Source organism: Aethalodelphis obliquidens, unplaced genomic scaffold (genome assembly GCF_003676395.1).
Source record: "Aethalodelphis obliquidens isolate GAN/ISIS:26980383/991018 unplaced genomic scaffold, ASM367639v1 scaffold27, whole genome shotgun sequence".
NCBI lineage: Eukaryota > Metazoa > Chordata > Mammalia > Artiodactyla > Delphinidae > Aethalodelphis > Aethalodelphis obliquidens.
Window position 1 is genome coordinate 9,067,235 of NW_020837971.1, and position 20,945 is coordinate 9,088,179.

General features: G+C 38.8%; 1 protein-coding gene across 2 annotated transcripts in view; it reads left to right on the plus strand.

The window, feature by feature from the left end:
- Positions 1-20,945, plus strand: part of PRKAR2B (protein kinase cAMP-dependent type II regulatory subunit beta) — a 110,158-nt gene that overhangs the window by 18,432 nt on the left and 70,781 nt on the right. For both annotated transcript variants that reach the window (XM_027123900.1, XM_027123899.1), the window contains exon 2: positions 12,026-12,061. In XM_027123900.1, coding sequence (XP_026979701.1) covers positions 12,026-12,061 — 36 coding nt within the window. The remainder of the gene's footprint in view (positions 1-12,025; positions 12,062-20,945) is intronic.

Consider the following 20,945-nt stretch of genomic DNA (forward strand, 5'->3'; position numbering starts at 1 on the left):
ACCCACTTCAGACCTAGGGACACATACAGACTGAAAGTGAAGTGATGGAAAAAGATATTACATGCAAACAGAAATCAAAAGAAAGCTGGAGTAGCAATACTTGTATCAGGTAGAATAGACTTTAAAATAAAGACTGTTACAAGAGATAAGGAGGGACACTACATAATGATCAAAGGATCAATCCAAGAAGAAGGTATAACAATTATAAATGTTTATGCACCCAACATAGGAGCACCTGAATACATAAGGCAAATGCTAACAACCATGAAAGGAGAAATGGACAGTAACACAATAATAGTAGGGGATTTTAACACCCCACTTACACCAATGGACAGATCATCCAAACAGAAAATAAATAGAGAAACACAAGCTTTAAATGACACAATAGACCAGATAGATCTAATTGATATTTATAGAACATTCCAACCAAAAGTGCCAGAATACACTTTCTTCTCAAGTGCACATGGAACATTCTCCAGGATAGATCACATCTTGGGTCACTGATAATCAAGCCTTGGAAAATTTAAGAAAATGAAATCGTATCAAGCATCTTTTCTGACCACAGCGCTATGAGACTGGAAACCAATTACAGGGAAAAAACTGTAAAAAACACAAATACATGGAGGCTAAATAACCAAGAGGTCACTGAAGAAATCAAAGAAGAAATTAAAAAATACCTAGAAACAAATGACAATGAAAACACGAGGACCCAAAACCTGTGGGACGCGGCAAAAGCAGTTCTAAGAGGGAAGTTTATAGCAATTCAGTCTCACCTCAAGAAACAAAAATCTCAAATAAACAATCTAACCCTACACTTAAAACAACTAGAGAAAGAAGAAATGTACAAATTCTTGGGTAGGTACAACTTTCCAAGACTGAACCAGGAAGAATTAGAAAATATAAACAGACGTATCACAAGTAATGAAATTGAAACTGTAATTAAAAATCTTCCAACAAACGAAAGTCCAGGACCAGATGGCTTCACAGGCAAATTCTATCAAACATTTAGAGAAGAGCTAACACCTATCCTTCTCAAACTCTCCCAAAGAATTGCAGAGGGAGAAACACTCCCAAATTCATTCTATGAAGCCACTATCACCCTGATAACAAAACCAGAAAAAGATATCACAAAAAAAGAAAATTATAGACCAATATCACTGATGAACATAGATGCAAAAATCCTGAACAAAATACTAGCAAACAGAATGCAACAGCACATTAAAAATATCATACACTATGATCAAGTGGGATTTATCCCAGGGATGCAAGAATTCTTCAATATATGCAAATCAATCAATGTGATACACCACATTAAGAAATTAAGGAATAAAAACTATATGATCATCTCAATAGATGCAGCAAAAGCTTTTGACAAAATTCAACATCCATTTATGATAAAAACTCTCCAGAAAATGGGCATAGAGGGCACCTACCTCAACATTATAGAGGCCATATATGACAAACCCACAGCAAGCATCATACTCAGTGATGAAAAACTGAAAACATTTCCACTAAGATCAGGAACAAGACAAGGATGTCCACTCTCGCCACTCTTATTCAGCATAGTTTTGGAAGTCCTATCCACAGCAATCAGAGAAGAAAAAGAAAGAAAAGGAATACAGATTGGAAAAGAATAAGTAAAACTGCCACTGTTTGCTGATGACATGATACTATATGTAGAAGATTCTAAAGATGACACCAGAAAACTACTGGAACTAATCAATGAATTTGGTAAGATTGTGGGATACAAAATTAATGCACAGAAATCTCTGACATTCCTATACACCAACAGCGAAAAATCAGAAAGAGAAATTAAGGAAACACTCCCATTTACCACTGCAACAAAAAGAATAAAATACCTAGGAATAAACCTGCCTAAGGAGGCAAAAGACTTGTGCTCAGAACACTATAAAACACTGATGAAAGAAATCAAAGATGACATAAACAGTTGGAGAAATATACCATGTTCTTGGATTGGAAGAATCAATATTGTGAAAATGACTGTACTACCCAATGCAATCTACAGATTCACTACAATTCCTATCAAACTACCAATGGCATTCTTCACAGAATTAGAACAAAAAATTTTCCAATTCGTATGGAAACACAGAAGACCCCAGATAGCCAAAGCAATCTTGAGAAAGAAAAATGGAGCTGGAGGAATCAGGCTCCCTGCCTTCACACTATACTACAAAGCTACAGTAATCAAGACAGTATGGTACTGGCACAAAAACAGAAATATAGATCAATGGAACAAGATAGAAAGCCCAGAGATAAACCCACACACCTGTGGTCAACTAATCTATCACAAAGTAGGCAAGGATATACAATGGAGAAAAGACAGTCTCTTCACTAAGTGGTGCTGGGAAAACTGGACAGCTACATATAAAAGAATGAAATTAGAACACTCCCTAACACCATACACAAGAATAAACTCAAAATGGATTAATGACCTAAATGTAAGACTGGACACTATAAAACTCTTAGAGGAAATCATAGGAAGAATACTGTTTGACATAAATCACAGCAAGATCTTTTTTGATCCACCTCCTATAGTAATGGCAATAAAAACCAAAAATAAATAAATGGGACCTAATGAAACTTAAAAGCTTTTGCACAGCAAAGGAAACTATAAACAAGACGAAAAGACAACCCTCAGAATGGCAGAAAGTATTTGCAAATGAAACAACAGGCAAAGGATTAATCTCCAAAATACACAAACAGGTCATAGAGCTCAATATCAAAAAAGCAAACACTCCAGTTAAAAAATGGGCAGAAGACCTACATAGGCATTTCACTAAGGAAGACATACAGATGGCCAAGAGACACATGAAAAGCTGCTCAACATCACTAATTATTAGAGAAATGCAAATCAAAACTACAGTGAGGTATCACCTCACACTTGTCAGAATGGCCATTATCAAAAAATCTAGAAACAATAAATTCTGGAAAGGGTGTGGTGAATAGGGAATCCTCCTGCACTGTTGGTGGGAATGTAAATTGATACAGCCACTATGGAGAACAGTATGGAGGTTCCTTAAAAAACTAAAAATAGAAGTACCATATGACCCAGCAATCCCACTACTGGGCATATACCCTGAGTAAACCATAATTCAAAAAGAGGCATGTACCACAATGTTCATTGCAGCTCTATTTACGATAACCAGGACATGGAACCAACCTAAATGTCCATCGACAGATGAATGGATAGAGAAGATGTGGCACATATACACAATGGAATATTACTCAGCCATAAAAAGAAACGAAATTGAGTTATTTGTAGTGAGGTGAATGGACCTAGAGTCTGTCATACAGAGTGAAGTAAATCAGAAAGAGAAAAACAAATACCGTATGCTAACGCATATATATGGAATCTTAAAAAAAACAAAAAAATGGTACTGATGAACCTAGTTGCAGGGCAGGAATAAAGAAGTAGACATAGAAAATGGACTTGAGGACATGGGCTGGGAGGGCGAAGCTGGGGTGAAGTGAGAGTAGCATCGACATATATACGCTACTGAATGTAAAATAGTAGTGGGCTGGGGTAGGGAGGATGGGAGGGAGGCTCAAAAGGGAGGGGATATGGGAACATGTGTATGCATATGGCTGATCTGCTTTGTTGAGCAACAGAAACCAACACAGTATTTGTGAAGCAATTATACTCCAACAAAGATCTATTAAAAAAAACCGAAAAGGGCTTCCCTGTTGGGGCAGTGGTTGAGAGTCTGCCTGCAGGGGACACGGGTTCGTGCCCCAGTCCGGGAAAATCCCGCATGCCGCAGAGCAACTGGGCCCGTGAGCCATGGCCGCTGAGCCTGCGCGTCCAGAGCCTGTGCTCCGCAACAGGAGAGGCCACAACAGTGAGAGACCCACGTACCACAAAAAAACAAAAACAAAAAAAACCCAAAAAACAAATGTCATTTGGAGTACTAAAGACTTGGGAAGTCCTTTAATTAATAAACCTGTTTTATTAAAAAAAAAAAAGACTTAATGGCCAATAAGCCCATGGGAGGGTGCTCAGTATTTTTAATTATTAAGGAAATTAACATTAAAACCACAGTGAGTTGCCACTAAACACAAGAATGGCTAAAATGACATACCTTATGTTAGCAAAGAGATAGAGCAGCTGGAAGTCTTGTTTATTTCCTATGAGAGTATGAAATGGTACAAAGCGTTAGGAAATCAGCAGGTTTTTATAAGGTTAAACATTCACTCACCTATGAACCAGCATTCCCACTCTAGGCATCTGCTTAAGAAAAGCAAATGTATATGTTCACAAAACGATTTGTATAAAAATATTTATAGAAGTTTTATTCACAGTAGCCCAAACTGGAAAAAAAAAATCAACAGGAGAATGAATAAACAAATTGTAGTGCATTCACACAATGAAATACTACTCAGCAATAAAAAAGAACTATTGATCCTCTCAACAGTGAGAATAAATCTCACATTTATATGAAATTCACGGAACGGCAGAGCTAAGCTATGGTGGTAGAAATCCTAACAGTAGTTTCCTAAGGGATAGTGGGAATTGACGGTAAGGGGGCTTGTGGAACCTTTCCAGGGTGTTGGAAATGTTTTATATCTTGATTGGAGTGTTGGTTATATAGGTGTATGCATGTGTCAGAACTCGGCGAGTTGTGCATTTCATTGTATGTAAGTTTCACCTTGATTAAAAGTAAAACCGTTGGAAACATGGATGCTTTTGAAATTCTCTTTTCCACATTTTAATTGAGAAGTGTCATTGCTTTCTGCACTGATTATCTTGTGAAATTTTTCATTATTTTTGCTGGAAACTAGCATCTGGGTTACATTTTTGTAGTTTTGGGGCATAAGTGGGACTTATTTTTGCAGCTTGTACAAAAAGCCAAATGCCAGTCAGTCAAGGTCTACTGTTTTTAAGTCTATTTTACGTTTCAGCTGGTAATGTATTTTAATTTATGGGTTTCATAAATACAATATGTATATAAATTATCACTTACACGTGTCCAAATAATCTTTAAGTATCAGGGAATACCCTTATTGTACTAAGTTTTCATTAGCACTTTTCATTCAGTATTTGTTGAACCAAATACATATTATATCAAGCAGTGTTCTAGGCACTGGGGATACAGTAGTAAAACAGCCAAGGAAGGATACTGCCCTCTCAGTAGTGTACAAAAAAACACAGTAAACATAATGTACTAGATGTCTTCTGATAATGCTTGGAAGACAAGAAGCAGGATGATGTGATTGAGAGGACCTGGAGAATGTTTAGAGAAAGGCTTCTTTAGGAGGAGACATTTGAGCTGAGCCTAGAATAGCAGGAACATCTTAATTCTGTGAAGACAAGGGGGAGGATTTGAATATGGTATTTTCTAAAACTGTACTTTTATGATTAGGCCAACCTTAATCACATTGCCCTGATTGTTTTCTCAGTCTTCATTTCAGAGCCCTTTATTTTCCTTAATTACCGTTTTCTGGGTCTGTTTTACTGTGACTTCAGGGATGTGTGACAGTTCAAACTCTCCGAGCTTTTGGTTTTCCTAGTATTGTTAGTGGTCTAGTCTGGAGCGTTCCCTCTTACAAATAAAACATTAGTTTCCATAAATCTGCTTCGCACATACATACTTGCACATACTTGATCCTATAAGTTTAGAAGAGACAGTTTTAGCATATGTGGAAGCAGAGATTGAATTGATGTAATTTTTTTAAATTAATTAATTTATTTTTGGCTGTGTTGTGTCTTCGTTGCTGCACGCAGGCCCTCTCTAGTTGCATCGAGCGGGGCTATTCTTTGTTGCGGTGCGCGGGCTTCTCATTGCTGTGGCTTCCCTTGTTGCGGAGCACAGGCTCTAGGCATGCGGGCTCAGTAGTTGTGGAACGCAGGCTCTAGAGCGCAGGCTCAGTAGTTGTGGCGCACAGGCTTTAGTTGCTCCGCGGCATGTGGGATCTTCCCGGACCAGGGCTAGAACCCATGTCCCCTGCATTGGCAGGTGGATTCTTAACCACTGTGCCACCAGGGAAGTCCCTGAATTGATGTAGTTTTGACAGTGACCTTTCCCATCTCCTGCTTTTCTTCTGAGCCCACATTTTAAAATCCTAAAAGTATTTGGGAGCCCTTTTCTCGACATTGGTATTGCATCAGCTCTGTGTGTGGTTTTATATGCTTAGCTACCTTAGGACTCTGCTAGCTAAAGCTATATTTTTCTTCCTGTTCCTCAGAGGGTAGAATCCTCATGAATTAAAAAGTAAAGGTGGCTTCCCTGGTGGCGCAGTGGTTGAGAGTCCGCCTGCCGATGCAGGGGACACGGGTTTGTGCCCCGGTCCGGGAGGATCCCACATGCCGCGGAGCGGCTGGGCCCGTGAGCCATGGCCGCTGAGCCTGCGTGTCCGGAGCCTGTGCTCCGCAACGGGAGAGACCACAACAGTGAGAGGCCCGCATACCGCAAAAAAAAAAAAAAAAGGGGACTTCTTAAGCCCGTGCGCCACAACTACTGAACCTGCGAGCCACAGCTACTGAGCCCACATGCCACAACTACTGAAGCCCACGTGCCCTAGAGCCCGTGCTCCCCGACAAGAGAAGCCACCACAATGAGAGGCCCGTGCACCACAACGAAGAGTAGCACCAGCTCACCATGACTAGAGAAAGTCCGCGCACAGCAACGAAGACCCAACACAGCCAAAAAAAAAAAATTAATAAATTAAAAAAAAAAAAACAGTAGAGAATCAAGTTCCTTTGTAAGCAAAAGTAACTAGGAGTGTATTTTCCCCCTGTGGTAATAGTTATATTTTATGACCTCAGTATTTTAGAATATCAGTTATATTTTGAGGAGTTTGCTTTGTGAATAGAAAGAACAAAACTGCATCTTTTTAGTGGTCTTTAAAGCTGGCATTTTTTAAAAGCTGAATGTCTGTTTCATTTCATTCAGCCCTACCTGCAGCCATGCTCTGTGTGTAGGGTAGGTTGATGCCTGATCTCATGCTGTATAATCAAAAAGGAAGAAGAAAATTGGTCCCCCAAATGCCAGTCTCTCAAACAGTTCCCATCATGTCCAGTCAGAAGTACTGTGAGCAGATATGGCTTTAACAAAGACACAGAAAATATAGTCCTTTTCAATGTCAAAAATTAAACCTGTATAAAAAAGTTTGAAAATTATGCCTGTTACATTAATTAGCAAAATATTTCAGGTTTTGTTGTTGTTTATTTGCTTTCATTGCTGTTGATATTTTAAAAAGTTAATTCTTCCTTGGTTCAAGGGTGAGCCTTATTTCAGTTTTAATTTTTGAAGCCCAGGCATAAGAGAAATTAATTTACTCTGAGCTAAGTATTTATTCTATCAAATATAATTAGTTAACATGGTTTCAATTGACATAATTTCTAGAATCTTTTATTTAGACAGCAGATTTGGAAAGTGTTTATTGCTAGAAAAGGCGACTCATAGGAGGCTAGGTGTGCTAATTATTGTGCTGACTCCAAGGTTGCTGTGTACATCTCACTTCAGGGCATATGAACACTCTTCTGCAAAAGTCCATTTAACCAGTGTGGCTCCAATATAGATAGGGTGGCTGTGTGTGTGTGTGTGTGTGTGTGTGTGTGTGTGTGTGTTTAATGACCATAAATCACAACTCAGCGCTCTTATTTCTTTAACCTGGAACTTCTCTCCCAGCATTATGCTCAGAGGTGCAAACTGTCTGCATGACTATCAACCTGGCTTTCCTTTCTGAAGGCCAAACTCATTGGTTCATGCTTTCAATTGACTGCTTTTGTTTTTATAGAATTTCTTAAGTTTTCTAGTTTTCTACGGAACTTCTCTTTTTACCTAAATTTTTCTGTTAGGGCAGCTGCGTGTGTGGCATAAGCCCTTGCAGTCATAGTATGTGAAAATACCCCCAACTTGGTCAAGCTCTTCAGAGGCAGGGACTCTGTCACATTCCCAGTGCCCGGCATCCACATCCAATAAACAGTGGAATAAGTGGGACAAGGAGACTTGCTCAGTTTACTTCACAGAGTTGATTGATTCACGCCACAGCTGTTTACTCAGTGCCTCTTATCTACCAGGCACTGCTTATCTTGGGCTTCAGGCATAAAGAGGTGAGAAGATAAGCAGGTCCTGCTGGCTCCGCGAAACTCCAGTCACAGGTGTGGGAGGCTGTTTTCACTGCTAGGAACAGAGAGGCTCATTCAGCCACCTCAAGTAGTAGAGAGTTTTTCCTGTAAGGATACTCCAGGATTAAAGAAGACTTGAATCAGTTATACTTCTGGGGGCTGAGGAATTAAGACCCGTCTAGTTTGGGAACTGATGGAATCTCTGGATAGACAAGCGCAAAGACATTCATAGGAACACAGGACTCTCCGTATTGCGCTGGAATGGCGCTTGGGAGAAAGTCAAACCTACATAAACATTTCTGTATTTTTCCTTAGGATTCATTAAGATCTTAGGTTATATCTCCTTAAAATGTTAGGGGCGTTTAGTATATTCTTAAATCATATGTTTCTCCAGGCAGATAATACGTTTGCTATATTTTTCCTTCTATATTCTCCTAATGTGTGTGTGTGTGTGTGTGTGTGTGTGTGTAAATACACTTACAGAATATCTATAGAATAGGAAAATATAAAGGTGGAAACCAAGAGTCTGAGGAAACCTAATTTGACTTAGCACATTTTAAAGCATCATCTATTAACTTTTTTGTGAATTTGTGCTGCTGTTTACTTTGTATATGCAAAAAATGTAATGTTAAGATTGGTAATATTAGCTCATAGTAAACATCAGTCTCATATTTGAATAGGAATTTATAGTTTATGGGCACTTTCAAAGATGTTTATTTATTTTTTCATAAAACCACCCTTGAATTACGGAGGGCAGATCTTACCTTGCATGTTTTTTAAATTGAGGATTTAGGTCAAAGTTACACGATTCATCCAAGCTTTCCGGGAAGGCGATGGGGCCAGCAGTGGAGCCCACGCCTCCTGACCCCAGTCGGCGCCCGGTGGTGCGTCCTTCCTCACCTTCCTCCTGCTCCCCTTCCCTGTACTTGGGTTCCTGGGAGAGAAAACACCAGGCACCCCAGGCCCAGCTGCACATCGCTTTACTTACAGCAGAGTCTCCACCCTGAATCTCAATCTTCTTCCCCATTTTGGTAACTAAACTAAAAAGGCTAGAAAAATTGTGAAGGTTACTGTTAGCTTGCCAAGAGTTGGTACAGGAAACACTTGTGTTTCATCCCTGCAAGTGGATATGAAGGGATATGTTTTGAGGGATTGGAGTTTTGGTAATTTTGTCAAAACCCAGTGTTTACCTTAACTACTGGGTACCACATGCCTGGTGCCCCATCTTCTTAACTGCCCAGTCCTTTGCCCCATTTACTATTGGGAAATGGAAGTCACAGTCATAGAACTTCTCTACGCACAATTTAAACATTGATATAATTTCTAGCAAAAATATAAAGGAGAAATGAGGCAATTAATTTATAGTAAGTAAAATGTGTTTCAGCAGGTATGTGCTTACATGTACACAAGAAGACATAATGCACTTAGATTCTCCCACTTACATGTAGAATCACTAAGAATATGAAAGCTGCAAATATAGTCTGATCAGGTGTATTGTACTGGTTATTCAGATACCACAACTGATACATCAGTGACATGATTTTTTGAAATGATGAGCATCTATTAGTAAAATTCCAAACAAAACAAAAATACCCCCCAAAACCCCCAAATTCCCCCCAACATTGATTTATGTTGTATTTGTGTTGTAGAAAATCTGATGTATATTAAAACTGTATATAATAATCGTATTTATGTATAAACAGTGTTAGAATTTAGGCTCAGGTGGTTATAAATTGACTCGTTTGCCAACATGAATGTCCAGTGGGATATGTGAAAGTAGTGCAGGACAAGAGTTTTGGGATTCATGACAGTTCTCTGTGGTACAGGATTGTCCTGTACGTGGTCTGTCAAATGCCAAGGATGTCTTCTGAATTATTGTGACAGTTGAAAAAATTGCTCCCACAACTTTAGAATACACCTCCTAGATGGTGATGCCACTTCGTTGAAAATCTCTGCCTTAAACACTTCAGAAAGACACAGGAAATTCGCTGGCAGTCCAGTGGTTAGGACTCCATGCTTTCACAGCTGAGGGCTGGGTTCAATCCCTGGTCAGGGAACTAAGATCCAACAAACCGTACAGTGTGGCAAAAAAAAAAAAAAAGGCACAGAAACCTAAGGGACCACAAGGGAACAAAGATGTCCCAACATTTCAAACCAGAAGCTCACAGTGCTGTGATTTCATTGTCTAGAGAGACTAGAGGGGGAGGAGAGTGTCTGCTCTGTTTTTTGCCCCAAGGCTGAGGTATGCTTTTTACCTTCATCTTGCCTTGGGCAGCCAGCAGTATCTATTCTGCATTCCTGTGGTTGAAGTTTCCCCTGTCCTTGTAGCTTGCTGGGGAGGCTTTTTTTAGACTAGGTTCTGAAGGAGTTGTGCAAAAGGGGGTTGAAGGTGTCCAAGAAAACTGATGGAAGTTTTTTTGTGTGTGCGATATATAAAATATAACTAAACTTTACCTGATGAAAGGTTTTTATATAAGTAATTTGTGACTTTGCAGCTATATGGCTGAATTATTTTGGTATATAAGTAGTGGGAATTTTCTCTTGCTCAGTTTAGAGTATATAATTTTGCTATACATTATAGTGTCTTAATAATTGGGTTTGTGAATGATTTCACACAGTTAATCCTTAGTAACAATGGAGATCAATATGGAAGGAAATAATTACCTATTACGTGGTGATTTCAGGCGTCGGTATTTTTGCTTTCTGTTCTTGGTGGGGCAGCATTTTGGTGCTAGAAGTGCCTGCGTTGGAATTCTCAAGCTCTGCCACAGGGTGACTATGTGATCTAAAGCAAACTAATCCATATCTCTGAGCCCTACTGTAAAATGTTGTCATCAGTAACGTTGCGGTGCTGCTACTTAATAGAATGTTGCAAGGATTAGTGTGAAACATCGGACAGTTTTCTTCTAGTACTTATTCCGAAGCATCTATATTTTTTGTGCTCTATAACCATAATGCTGACAAAAATTTTAAGTCTTTTTTTTTACTTGACCTATTTCCATAGTGTAAACAGTCTTTATAATTACTGTTTTAAAAGTATTGAAGTATTAAAAAGTATCATAGTAGACCCATGACATCCTGCTACTAAAATATACAGTGTAATACATGATGTCGTTTCTGTATATAATATGAATTGTAAACTTACCTGCTTCTCTGAAGAAATAAAGTTTTTAAAAACCTAATGTCTTGAGATAACTATAAGGTATCTATAAGCAAAACCAAGAAGAAACAACAGAGCTAAGTTGAATGCAGGGCGTGGGCCAAGGGTGGGCTTACCAGCTGAGCAATGCACTCCCATACACCAGCCTGAAATTGCAGCCTTCCACAGATAGATTTGCGTATCATAGACCTTTGGGTCGCACAAAAATTGTCAAAACCACAAATATACCATCCTTTACCTAATAATGATATCAGTATATGTGAGCATTTTTAGTTTTGTTTCCAAATATTTTCACTGTAAAAATGATGCTATTGAATAGATGTGTGTGTGTGCGCACGGACGTGTGTGTATCTTTTTCCTTCTCTAGTAATACTTCTTTAGGATAAATCTCTTAAAAGTAGAGTTACTCTCTTAAAGGAGACACACCTTTTATGACTCTAGATGTAATTGCCAAATTGTTTACAAAAATATTATATAGATTGGCACTGTCTCAGTTAAGTAGTTTCAGCCACACATAACTAGGGATTTTCATTTAAAGTGTGTTGGGGGGACTAATTTAACAGGTGAAATATTGATTTTAATTTATATTTCTTTGGCTACTAGTGAATTTAAACATTTAATTTTCATATATTAATGGTTTTTCTTCTTGCATTATTTATTCATTCATATCTTTCTCCTATTTAATTTATGGGATCACTTAACAATTTAGGTCGTTTTCAGGGTTTTGGATAAATTAAAATTTTATCTAATCATATTATTCTGCTTTTCTCTTTCAGCTCCAGTAATAAACCGATTTACGAGGCGTGCCTCAGGTAAGTCTGATGATGGATTTTGCTCACTAATGGTGACATTTTTAAAATGGATTGGATAAGAAGGTATGAAAAGAATAATTGCTATAGAGTAATAACTTACTTGTCAGGCATTTTCCCAGAAAACACAACCATCTGATAAAATTAAGAACTAGGAAATAATTGGAAATACACACTGAGTGGCTAAACTTAAAACCACACTGTGCACTGAGGCTAATGGATGGAGACTCTTGCCCCAATTTGTTTATTTCTGCTCTTGATAAATTATTATCTACATGGTTATCTGGTTTGCCAGTCACAGTGTAGAAGTAATTTAGAAGTTGGGTAAAGGACACTCTAGAAACAGGGAGGGATGGAGAGTTTTTAATAAAGGACAGGAAAACTCATAACACTCCGATATAAGACCTTGTCATCATGGGGTCCCATTCAGAATAGGAGCAAATTGCTTTATATTTGTTCCTGCCCCAGGGGCTATTGCTGTCCTAGAGATACCACAGTAACCTTCTGCATATTCACAGTGAGGGCGACCTTAACCATTGACAGGTGCTTAAATTTGGTTCACTATACTGGGCACCACCTGCATTACATTGGTGGGGAAGTAAAGCATTTCTATCCTAAATGAGTTTGGGAGCTGAAATGGATAAACTATTGTTTGGAAAATTCACTTCTGTGAAATACCTTCTTCTCTAAAGATAGAGGACAAGTGAAGTACTACCATGTTTGGTTTGAGAAAATGACTTTCTTTTATATATAACTGGAGTTTTTTGGTTGAAAAACACAAGAAATAATTTCAAACAGATCATCTTTGACATTTATATAATACAAATGAGTCATTTGTTTTATAAAATTACCTAATTTCCATCTGTGCTATATTATTAAATGTGTTTTAAGATTGAGTTTTATTTTTAATTTGTCAGCAGTTACTGGTATAATTTACTCTTATTATGTGGTGACCAGGTCTATAAGGAAAAAGACAGGGATTAGGATAATACGCTGTATTGTGATGGTACCTACTTTATCCTCCTGAGCTTTTTGTAATGTTGAGGCATATCTATTTTTAATGTTGAAAACAAAGTGTAGATTACAATGCCTTTCATGGAATGAGAGATTATGTCAGTAAGGCATCAATCAGACTTTATCCCAGAGTAGAGCTATCAAGAGTGATCATATTCTGGTGTAATATGTAGTCTTTCATGAGCAGTGGTGGAGACAGAGAGGAACAATAAGACAGAATCAGTAGTGAGATATCTTGTCTCTGTGATGTAAGATTCTTTCTGTAGGAACATAGTTAAGACTCTTAGAATAAATTGTCTCCCTTTCTGCCTCAAACTGACATGAGACATTTATTTCTGGGCAAATTCCATTAATATTTGTTTTTCAGTATACTTAGCATCAGTTGAAGGATCAGGGGCTCTAGTATATAGGTTCATTCTGAAACACCCTATTTCACTCCCCACCACCACTGTTGATTCTGTGTCCAGTGTATCTCAGCAAGATTGGCTGCAAATGTAGACAAGCTAGAATGCCGGCAAAGAAATACACGTTCAAGTCAAATGTTGCATTTATTCCAAGTGACAGGCAATAGGAAATGCCAGTGAAAACAACAGGGAGCAGTTCGATTTAAAGAAAAATGAAATGATATCACGTTCAGGAGTCATGTTGTAAAAGCCTTAAAAGGTGTAAATATTGTTACCCTAATAATATAACATGCTGGAAAGCACTATGAGAATGAATTTTGACATTAATTATTGGAAGGAAAAGAGAATTGACTTATGGAATACTCCTGATGGGTCAGGCACTGTGGTAAGCATTTTATACACATTTTCAGTCTTTCAGGCAAGGGAAATAAAATTATATTTACTGCCTTGGATAAGAAGAACAATGGTCTTTGTCTAAAACTTTTTTAACAAAGAAAGCAGAAACTGTCTTAAGACATCTTGGGGAGGAAATTCTACAGTTCTCTTTGTTAATTTAATCTAGTGGTGAAAAGTAATTCAATGCAGTAGTAGACTTCAGTTTCTTTGGAAGTAGCATTTCCTGAACATAAAAATAGACATCTGCTTAAAATAGGGAAATTCGTATCTGATAATTAAAAATATTTCTTAGGATATCTTTTTTTGATAAAGTTTTAATTCAGAAATACTTTTTCTTTTCAGAAGTAAATTGTAACTTTAAATTTGTAATGTGATACCTGTAATTTAAGGGGAAAAAAAATAAGTCAACCAGATATGTAGGATACAAGAGTTTACTTCTTGATACAAGAGTTTATTTCTTACTCGTCTATTTTTTTTTTTAATTTATTTTATTTATTTATTTTTGGCTGCGTTGGGTCTTCCCTGTTGCGCGTGAGCTTTCTCTAGTTGCTGCAAGCGGGGGCGGCTCTTCACTGCGGTGCAGGCTTCTCATTGCTGTGGCTTCTCTTGTTGTGGAGCATGGGCTCTCGGTTCCCGGCATTCAGTAGTTGTGGCGTGCAGGCTCTAGAGCGCAGGCTCAGCAGTTGCGCAGGGCTTAGTTGCTTCGTGGCATGTAGGATCTTCCCGGACCAGGGATCGAACCTGTGTCCCCTGCATTGACAGGTGGATTCTTAACCGCTGTGCCACCAGGGAAGCCCCTTACTTGTCTATTTTTTAATAATAATTACAACAATAAGTACTGTATGTATACATTATAACAATAAATATACTATGTGTAGTGCTAGGTATTCAATTACTTTTGATTGAATGAAAATTTGAAAATAGTGTGTTATGATATATTCCTGATTTGACTGAGTTTCCTACATCTTTGAGGTTTTGGCTTTTGATATTCATACCGCACCTATCAAAAGTAAATATTTCAACCTGAATACTTCAAACAAAACATTTCTCCCTTTTATACATTTTTCTTTTGTTATGGTTCATGAGGATGAGGGCAATGTTTATATTAAGGATGTGTTTAACAAATACATAATTTCAGATCATTTTTATAAATAACACTGTTTCTGCTGAACTCTCCTCATGTGTTTTCAGTGCCTGCCCACAAACCTGTTGGTTTTTATTTCTATAAGTAAAAGGAATCAGTTTCACTCAGTATTTTCAAACAAAATTCATTCCTAGAATATTAAGAGTTTGTAGCGGTTTCAGGGTTTCATAAGTTAGTTTTCCACTTGGTTCAGGAATGAAAGGCATGTAGTGGAGTGTGATTAATGGATTAAAACAGGTGGGCATTTGGAACAGTAGGGTCTTGCTTTATATGGTAGAGAGGATAAGTTCTACAAAACTTATGATGATGATGGGCTTCCTTGGTGGCGCAGTGGTTGAGAGTCCGCCTGCCGATGCAGGGGACACGGGTTCATGCCCCGGTCCGGGAAGATCCCACATGCCGCAGAGCGGCTGGGCCCGTGAGCCATGGCCGCTGAGCCTGCGCGTCCGGAGCCTGTGCTCCGCAATGGGAGAGGCCACAGGAGTGAGAGGCCCGTGTACTAAAAAAAAAAATAAATAAATAAAAAAAATAAAAATAAAAAAAAAAAAACTTATGATGATGAAACTGTCAGATTTTTTTTTTAACATCTTTATTGGAGTATAATTGCTTTACAATGTTGTGTTAGTTTCTGCTTTATAACAAAGTCAATCAGCTATACGTATACATATATCCCCATATCTCTTCCCTCTTGGGTCTCCCTCCCTCCCGCCCTCCCTATCCCTCCCCTCTAGGTGGTCACAAAGCACCGAGCTGATCTCCCTGTGCTATGCAGCTGCTTCCCACTAGCTATCTATTTTACACTTGGTAGTGTATATATATACATGCCACTCTCTCACTTTGTCACAGCTTACCCTTCCCCCTCCCCGTGTCCTCAAGTTCATTCTCTAGTAGATCTGCGTCTTTATTCCCATCCTGCCCCTAGGTTCTTCATGACCTTTTTTTTTTTAGATTCCATATATATGTGTTAGCATACAGTATTTGTTTTTCTCTTTCTGACTTACTTCACTCTGTATGACAGACTCTAGGTCCATCCACCTCACTACACATAACTCAGTTTCCTTTCTTTTTATGGCTGAGTAATATTCCATTGTATATATGTGCCACATCTTCTTTATCCATTCATCTGTCGATGGACACTTAGGTTGCTTCTGTGTCCTGGCTATTGTAAATAGAGCTACGATGAACATTGTGGTACATGACACTTTTTGAATTATGGTTTTCTCAGGGTATATACCCAGTAGTGGAATTGCTGGGCCGTATGGTACTTCTATTTTTAGTTTTTTAAGGAACCTCCATACTGTTTTCCATAGTGGCTGTATCAATTTACATTCCCGCCAACAGTGCAAGAGGGTTCCCTTTTCTCCACACCTTCTCCAGCATTTATTGTTTGTAGATTTTTTGATGATGGCCATTCTGACGGGTGTGAGGTGATATCTCATTGTAGTTTTGATTTGCATTTCTCTAGTGATTAATGATGTTGAGCATTCTTTCATGTGTTTGTTGAAAATCTGTATATATTCTCTGGAGAAATGTCTATTTAAGTCTTCTGCCCATTTTTGGATTGGGTTGTTTGTTTTTTTGATATTGAGCAGCATGAGCTGCTTGTAAATTTTGGAGGTTAATGCTTTGTCAGTTGCTTCGTTTTGTCAGATGTTTTTTGAAATCCAGGTAAATGTATCTCTGGTATCTTCCTGACAGTAGCCCATAACCTTTGTTTGCTTGTTTGTTTACTTATATTTTTATTGAGATATAATTGACATGTAACATTGTGTGTGTTTAAGGTATACAGCATGTTGATTTGATACATTTATATATTGCAGTATGATCATCCGTAACTTTACAGCACCCCATAATCCTATTGTTAAACAGAAGAAAAAGAAATACTGCTTTTGTTCTTTTTTAATCCATTTACACTCTGAGTAATCACTTCTTATCTTATGTCTTTTTAAATACACAGAAGTCATATACATAATCTATTTTAGAGTTTTGATAGAATTAGCACTGACAGTTTTGCATTTAATTTCTCTTAGAGCTTATTCTGGACTTTCTGTTTTGGAAGATTATTCTTTTTGGTGGAAAAATGGGAAACATACCATTTATTGTTGTAATTATTATTAAAAATTATTGGTAGTAGTAGAGGTAGTAGCTGAATAAATCTTTGAAGAGTAAAACTTCAACCAAACCACAATTCTCTTGCTTTGTCGTCCATCTAGTATATTATATGGGAAAGACCCTAGGATGTAGAGTTATACAGACCTGAGTTCAAACCACCCATTTACTGTGTAAATTTGCTTGTAAGTTATTTACCTCATTGAGTGTTACTTCCTTATTTTCATTTTCTTTCATTTTGGGATCACAGCAGCTGTATTCACTTTTGTTATGATGGTTAAGTTAGATGGTTTTTATAAAGCAGAGTGTCTAGGCTCTCAAAAATGTTAGTGGTCAGCTCTCTTGAACATAGTTTAAGACAAAACAGAACAATAAAATGCTCATCTCTGTGTCTTAGTCTGTCATAAAAAGGCCTTAAAGAGTCATAACACTATTTGATGTTCATCCTTTAATATGGGCCTCTCTTTTTGTTGTTTGTACATTAAAGTTTTTTTTAAAAAAAGAGTATAATGATTTTCCTCTGTGGTTTTGGCTCTGAATCGAAAAACAAATTGAAATGACCCATTAATCTTGAGCCAGTGCCTTCTCAGGAGGTCAGACCTCTCTCTGAATTTTTTTTAATCTCAGGATTTTATTTTGAAAAAATCAAGCTTATAGGAAAGTTTGAGGAATAGTTCAATGAACACCTTTATCTAGATTTCCCAGCTGTTATTATTTTGCCACATTTGTATGCTCTTTTCTTTCCTTCCTTGCACATGCACTGACACACACTTTTAGTTTTTTAACTGAACCTTTTAGGAATCCTAAATACGTCACGCATGTCTCCTAAGAACAAGGACATTTTCTGAATAATATAATGTGCAGGGAATTTAACTTTGATACAATGCTGTTATCTAATCTATAGTCTAGACTCCAGTTCCTCAGTTGTCTTGCTGTGTCCTCTCTCCCTCTCTCTCTCTCTCTCTTTTCGTTCAAGCTCATCCAAGGATTTTATATTGCATTTAATTGTCATGACTCCGCTGTCATTGTCTTTCACAAAATGGCTCCCTGAAATTTTGAAATCTGCTTTTTTAGGGCTCTGACGGTTATCCCCAACAGTGGGGCAGTTCCCGGTTATCACCTGTTATGAGTTCTTACATTGTATGGGCATGTCCACTGTCTGGTCACTATGCCCCATTAATTGCCATGTATTGCTTTCACGGACTGCTGTTGAGCACTACTTGCTCTAATATGTCCTTATTTCTTATAATAGAAGTGAAAATGGAGCTCCAAATTATGAATTGGCTAATTTTCTTTTCACATGTAGATAATTAGCCACTCTTCTATTTTTGGCCATAACATGAGCATTGAATTTTATGGTATATTTTTAACAGATCTAAAATCTTCTAATTTTCCTTAAACTAGCATTTGGAATAATTCAGAGGTGAAATTAACTTTTGAATCTCACACACCCACTGTGTAAAATGGCACATTAAAAACTCAGTAAAATCACCCCAGACAGAAAATGATTAAGTCCCCAAGAAAAGTAGTGAAATAGCAGAAGTTCAGATCTTGTATTGAATCTGATTCAGGGAACATATGCTTCCTTGATTCAGGGAACATATGCTTCCTTCTGTTTTGTTTTGGAAAGATTTTGTAGCCTTGGTATTAGTTTTTATTTTAAAGTTATTTGACAAGAGCTTTTAACCCCCCAGTTATTTTTTCCCAGAGGTCATTCTCATACTTTCAAACCAATTTGCTAGTATGAATATATTTACATTTATATTTTGTTATTAGAAGCTCATTTCAAGCTTGGTAATCACCAACACTAGATAATGCATTCCAGGAGAATACTACTTTAATTCATTTACTAATCCGTTCAGCAGATGTTTACTGATTCTTTACTTTGTGCCAGATACAGTGCTAGGGATGCAAGAAGAGTAAGATAGGGCCCTTAGGAAGTTCACAGTCTAGCAGGGAAGCTGGCTGTGACTCAGAGTGTGCTAAATACCACAGTATCCACAAAGTGAAAAGCAGAAAATGTATAGTTCTTCCCCGGCATGGGGCTCACAGAAAGGGTGCCATTTGAGCTGGTCTTTAAGGCTTATGACATGGGTTTCAGCAGGAAGATAAGAGTATTTGTGTTTTATCACTAGTAGGGGCTGTTTTTATTATAAGTCCTTTTTCATAGTATGCTGCTCTGCACTTGACCTCTGCCATCAGTCACCTGTGGCGTGGGTAAGCAGATGCCCAAGGCCATGGACAGCAGCGGCTGAAGGCCAGGAGTTATTTTTGCGTTTAACTTAACCATTGCTTCAAAATGTTAGCATCTCTCTTATCAGGGGAGGCAGTTTAGGCTCTGGATTGAGACCTGGGTTGGAGTATTTGCTCTGCTACTCACATATCCACTTAGTAAAAGTGTGTGTGTGTGTGTATGTGTGTGTGTTGGTCTTAGTTGCCTTTGTTCTCCAGGTAGAACATGGAGATAATACCTATCTCACAGAATGATTGTACTGATTAAACAGAAGATAATCCATGAAAAACACTTCACACTATATTCTCCCCAGTTTAGTTTCACACTCTCAGCCTGTTGTCCACATGGGTCTCCTAGACGGGCAGGGGGCTTCAGGAGCCTGGACTGGATTTGAGGGGGGTCAGAAGTAGCTCGTGGACTGCAAAGCTTGACACAGAGAATTCTTTAGAAAGGTGACACCCTGGGTGGGGCTGAGATCAAGAGTCAGACAGTTCCACTGAGACAGCTGGGTGAAACCAGAGGTGCCCGCGCTGGGCAGGGAGCTGCAGCTGGAGAGGGCCTCTGAGAGGCCAGGGCACAGGTCCCGGGGCTCTTTGTGGGGGGAGGGGTTCCAGACCACCTCCGTCCCTGTTCTCTTTCTGTCCCCAGGCTCCTGTTAAAACAGACCGTCCCCTGGGATTCATCACAAGTCAGAGCAGGTGAACAGAGCAAGTGCTGCCCCCTTCGCACCCTCAGCCTCTTCCCCCCTCCTTCCTCTCTGGCAGTACTAGCTGGCTGGGGTTCTGGCATGCAGTGCGAAACAGAGCCCAGTGGGCTCCACGGCAAGTGTTCAGTCTCTGGTTCTTTTTCGTTAGGCTCAGGAATGCTGATGAACTACCTCAAGGCCAGTGGGAGATGATCTCTTGAGCTTTACTGCATTTTCTCCAAAGTTCTCTTAGAGACCCCTGGGGAAGGGAAAGAGAGAGGCAGCAGTAAAACCTTGATCTACATACAGATGGGGGCTGGGCAGGACGTCTCCTCTGCTCCTGTAGTGTCCTCAGACCAGAAGACGTGGAGGGATTTGAAAGATGGCACGGAGGCCTATGCAGCCCGCTCAGCCGCTTGTGTGCCCCGGTCCCTGGACACTGCCTGTGAAACAGACAGGAGGAGATAGAGTGGACATTTGAACTTATTGCAGCCGTCCTCTAAGTGTGATCAGAGTGGAGGTCACTGCTCTGCAAACTCTCCCTGTGAAGGCCCAGATCCTCCTGCGCCTTCGACCCCAGTCCACTGCAGGCCCTTCCTTTTGGAAACGGTAGTGAAATTGCCCCGGTGGTAACACATCGCTGTACCAGTTGTAATAGTACAAGTATTGCTATTAGATGCTCCCACTCTCTGGACTTACCTCACTGTGTACACTGAGGTTTAGGTGACGTGACCTCAGTGTGATCTGTATGAGACATGAAAGTTCTCCTAAGAAGCTTTATAAAGGGAAAATGCACATTTATCTAAAGGAACTGATGATTAAAACAAAACCAAAAAACATATTTTACCACTTGGGCATTTTGTAAGAGCAGACTGCAATGTGAGCGGTGCCCTTGGACAGGT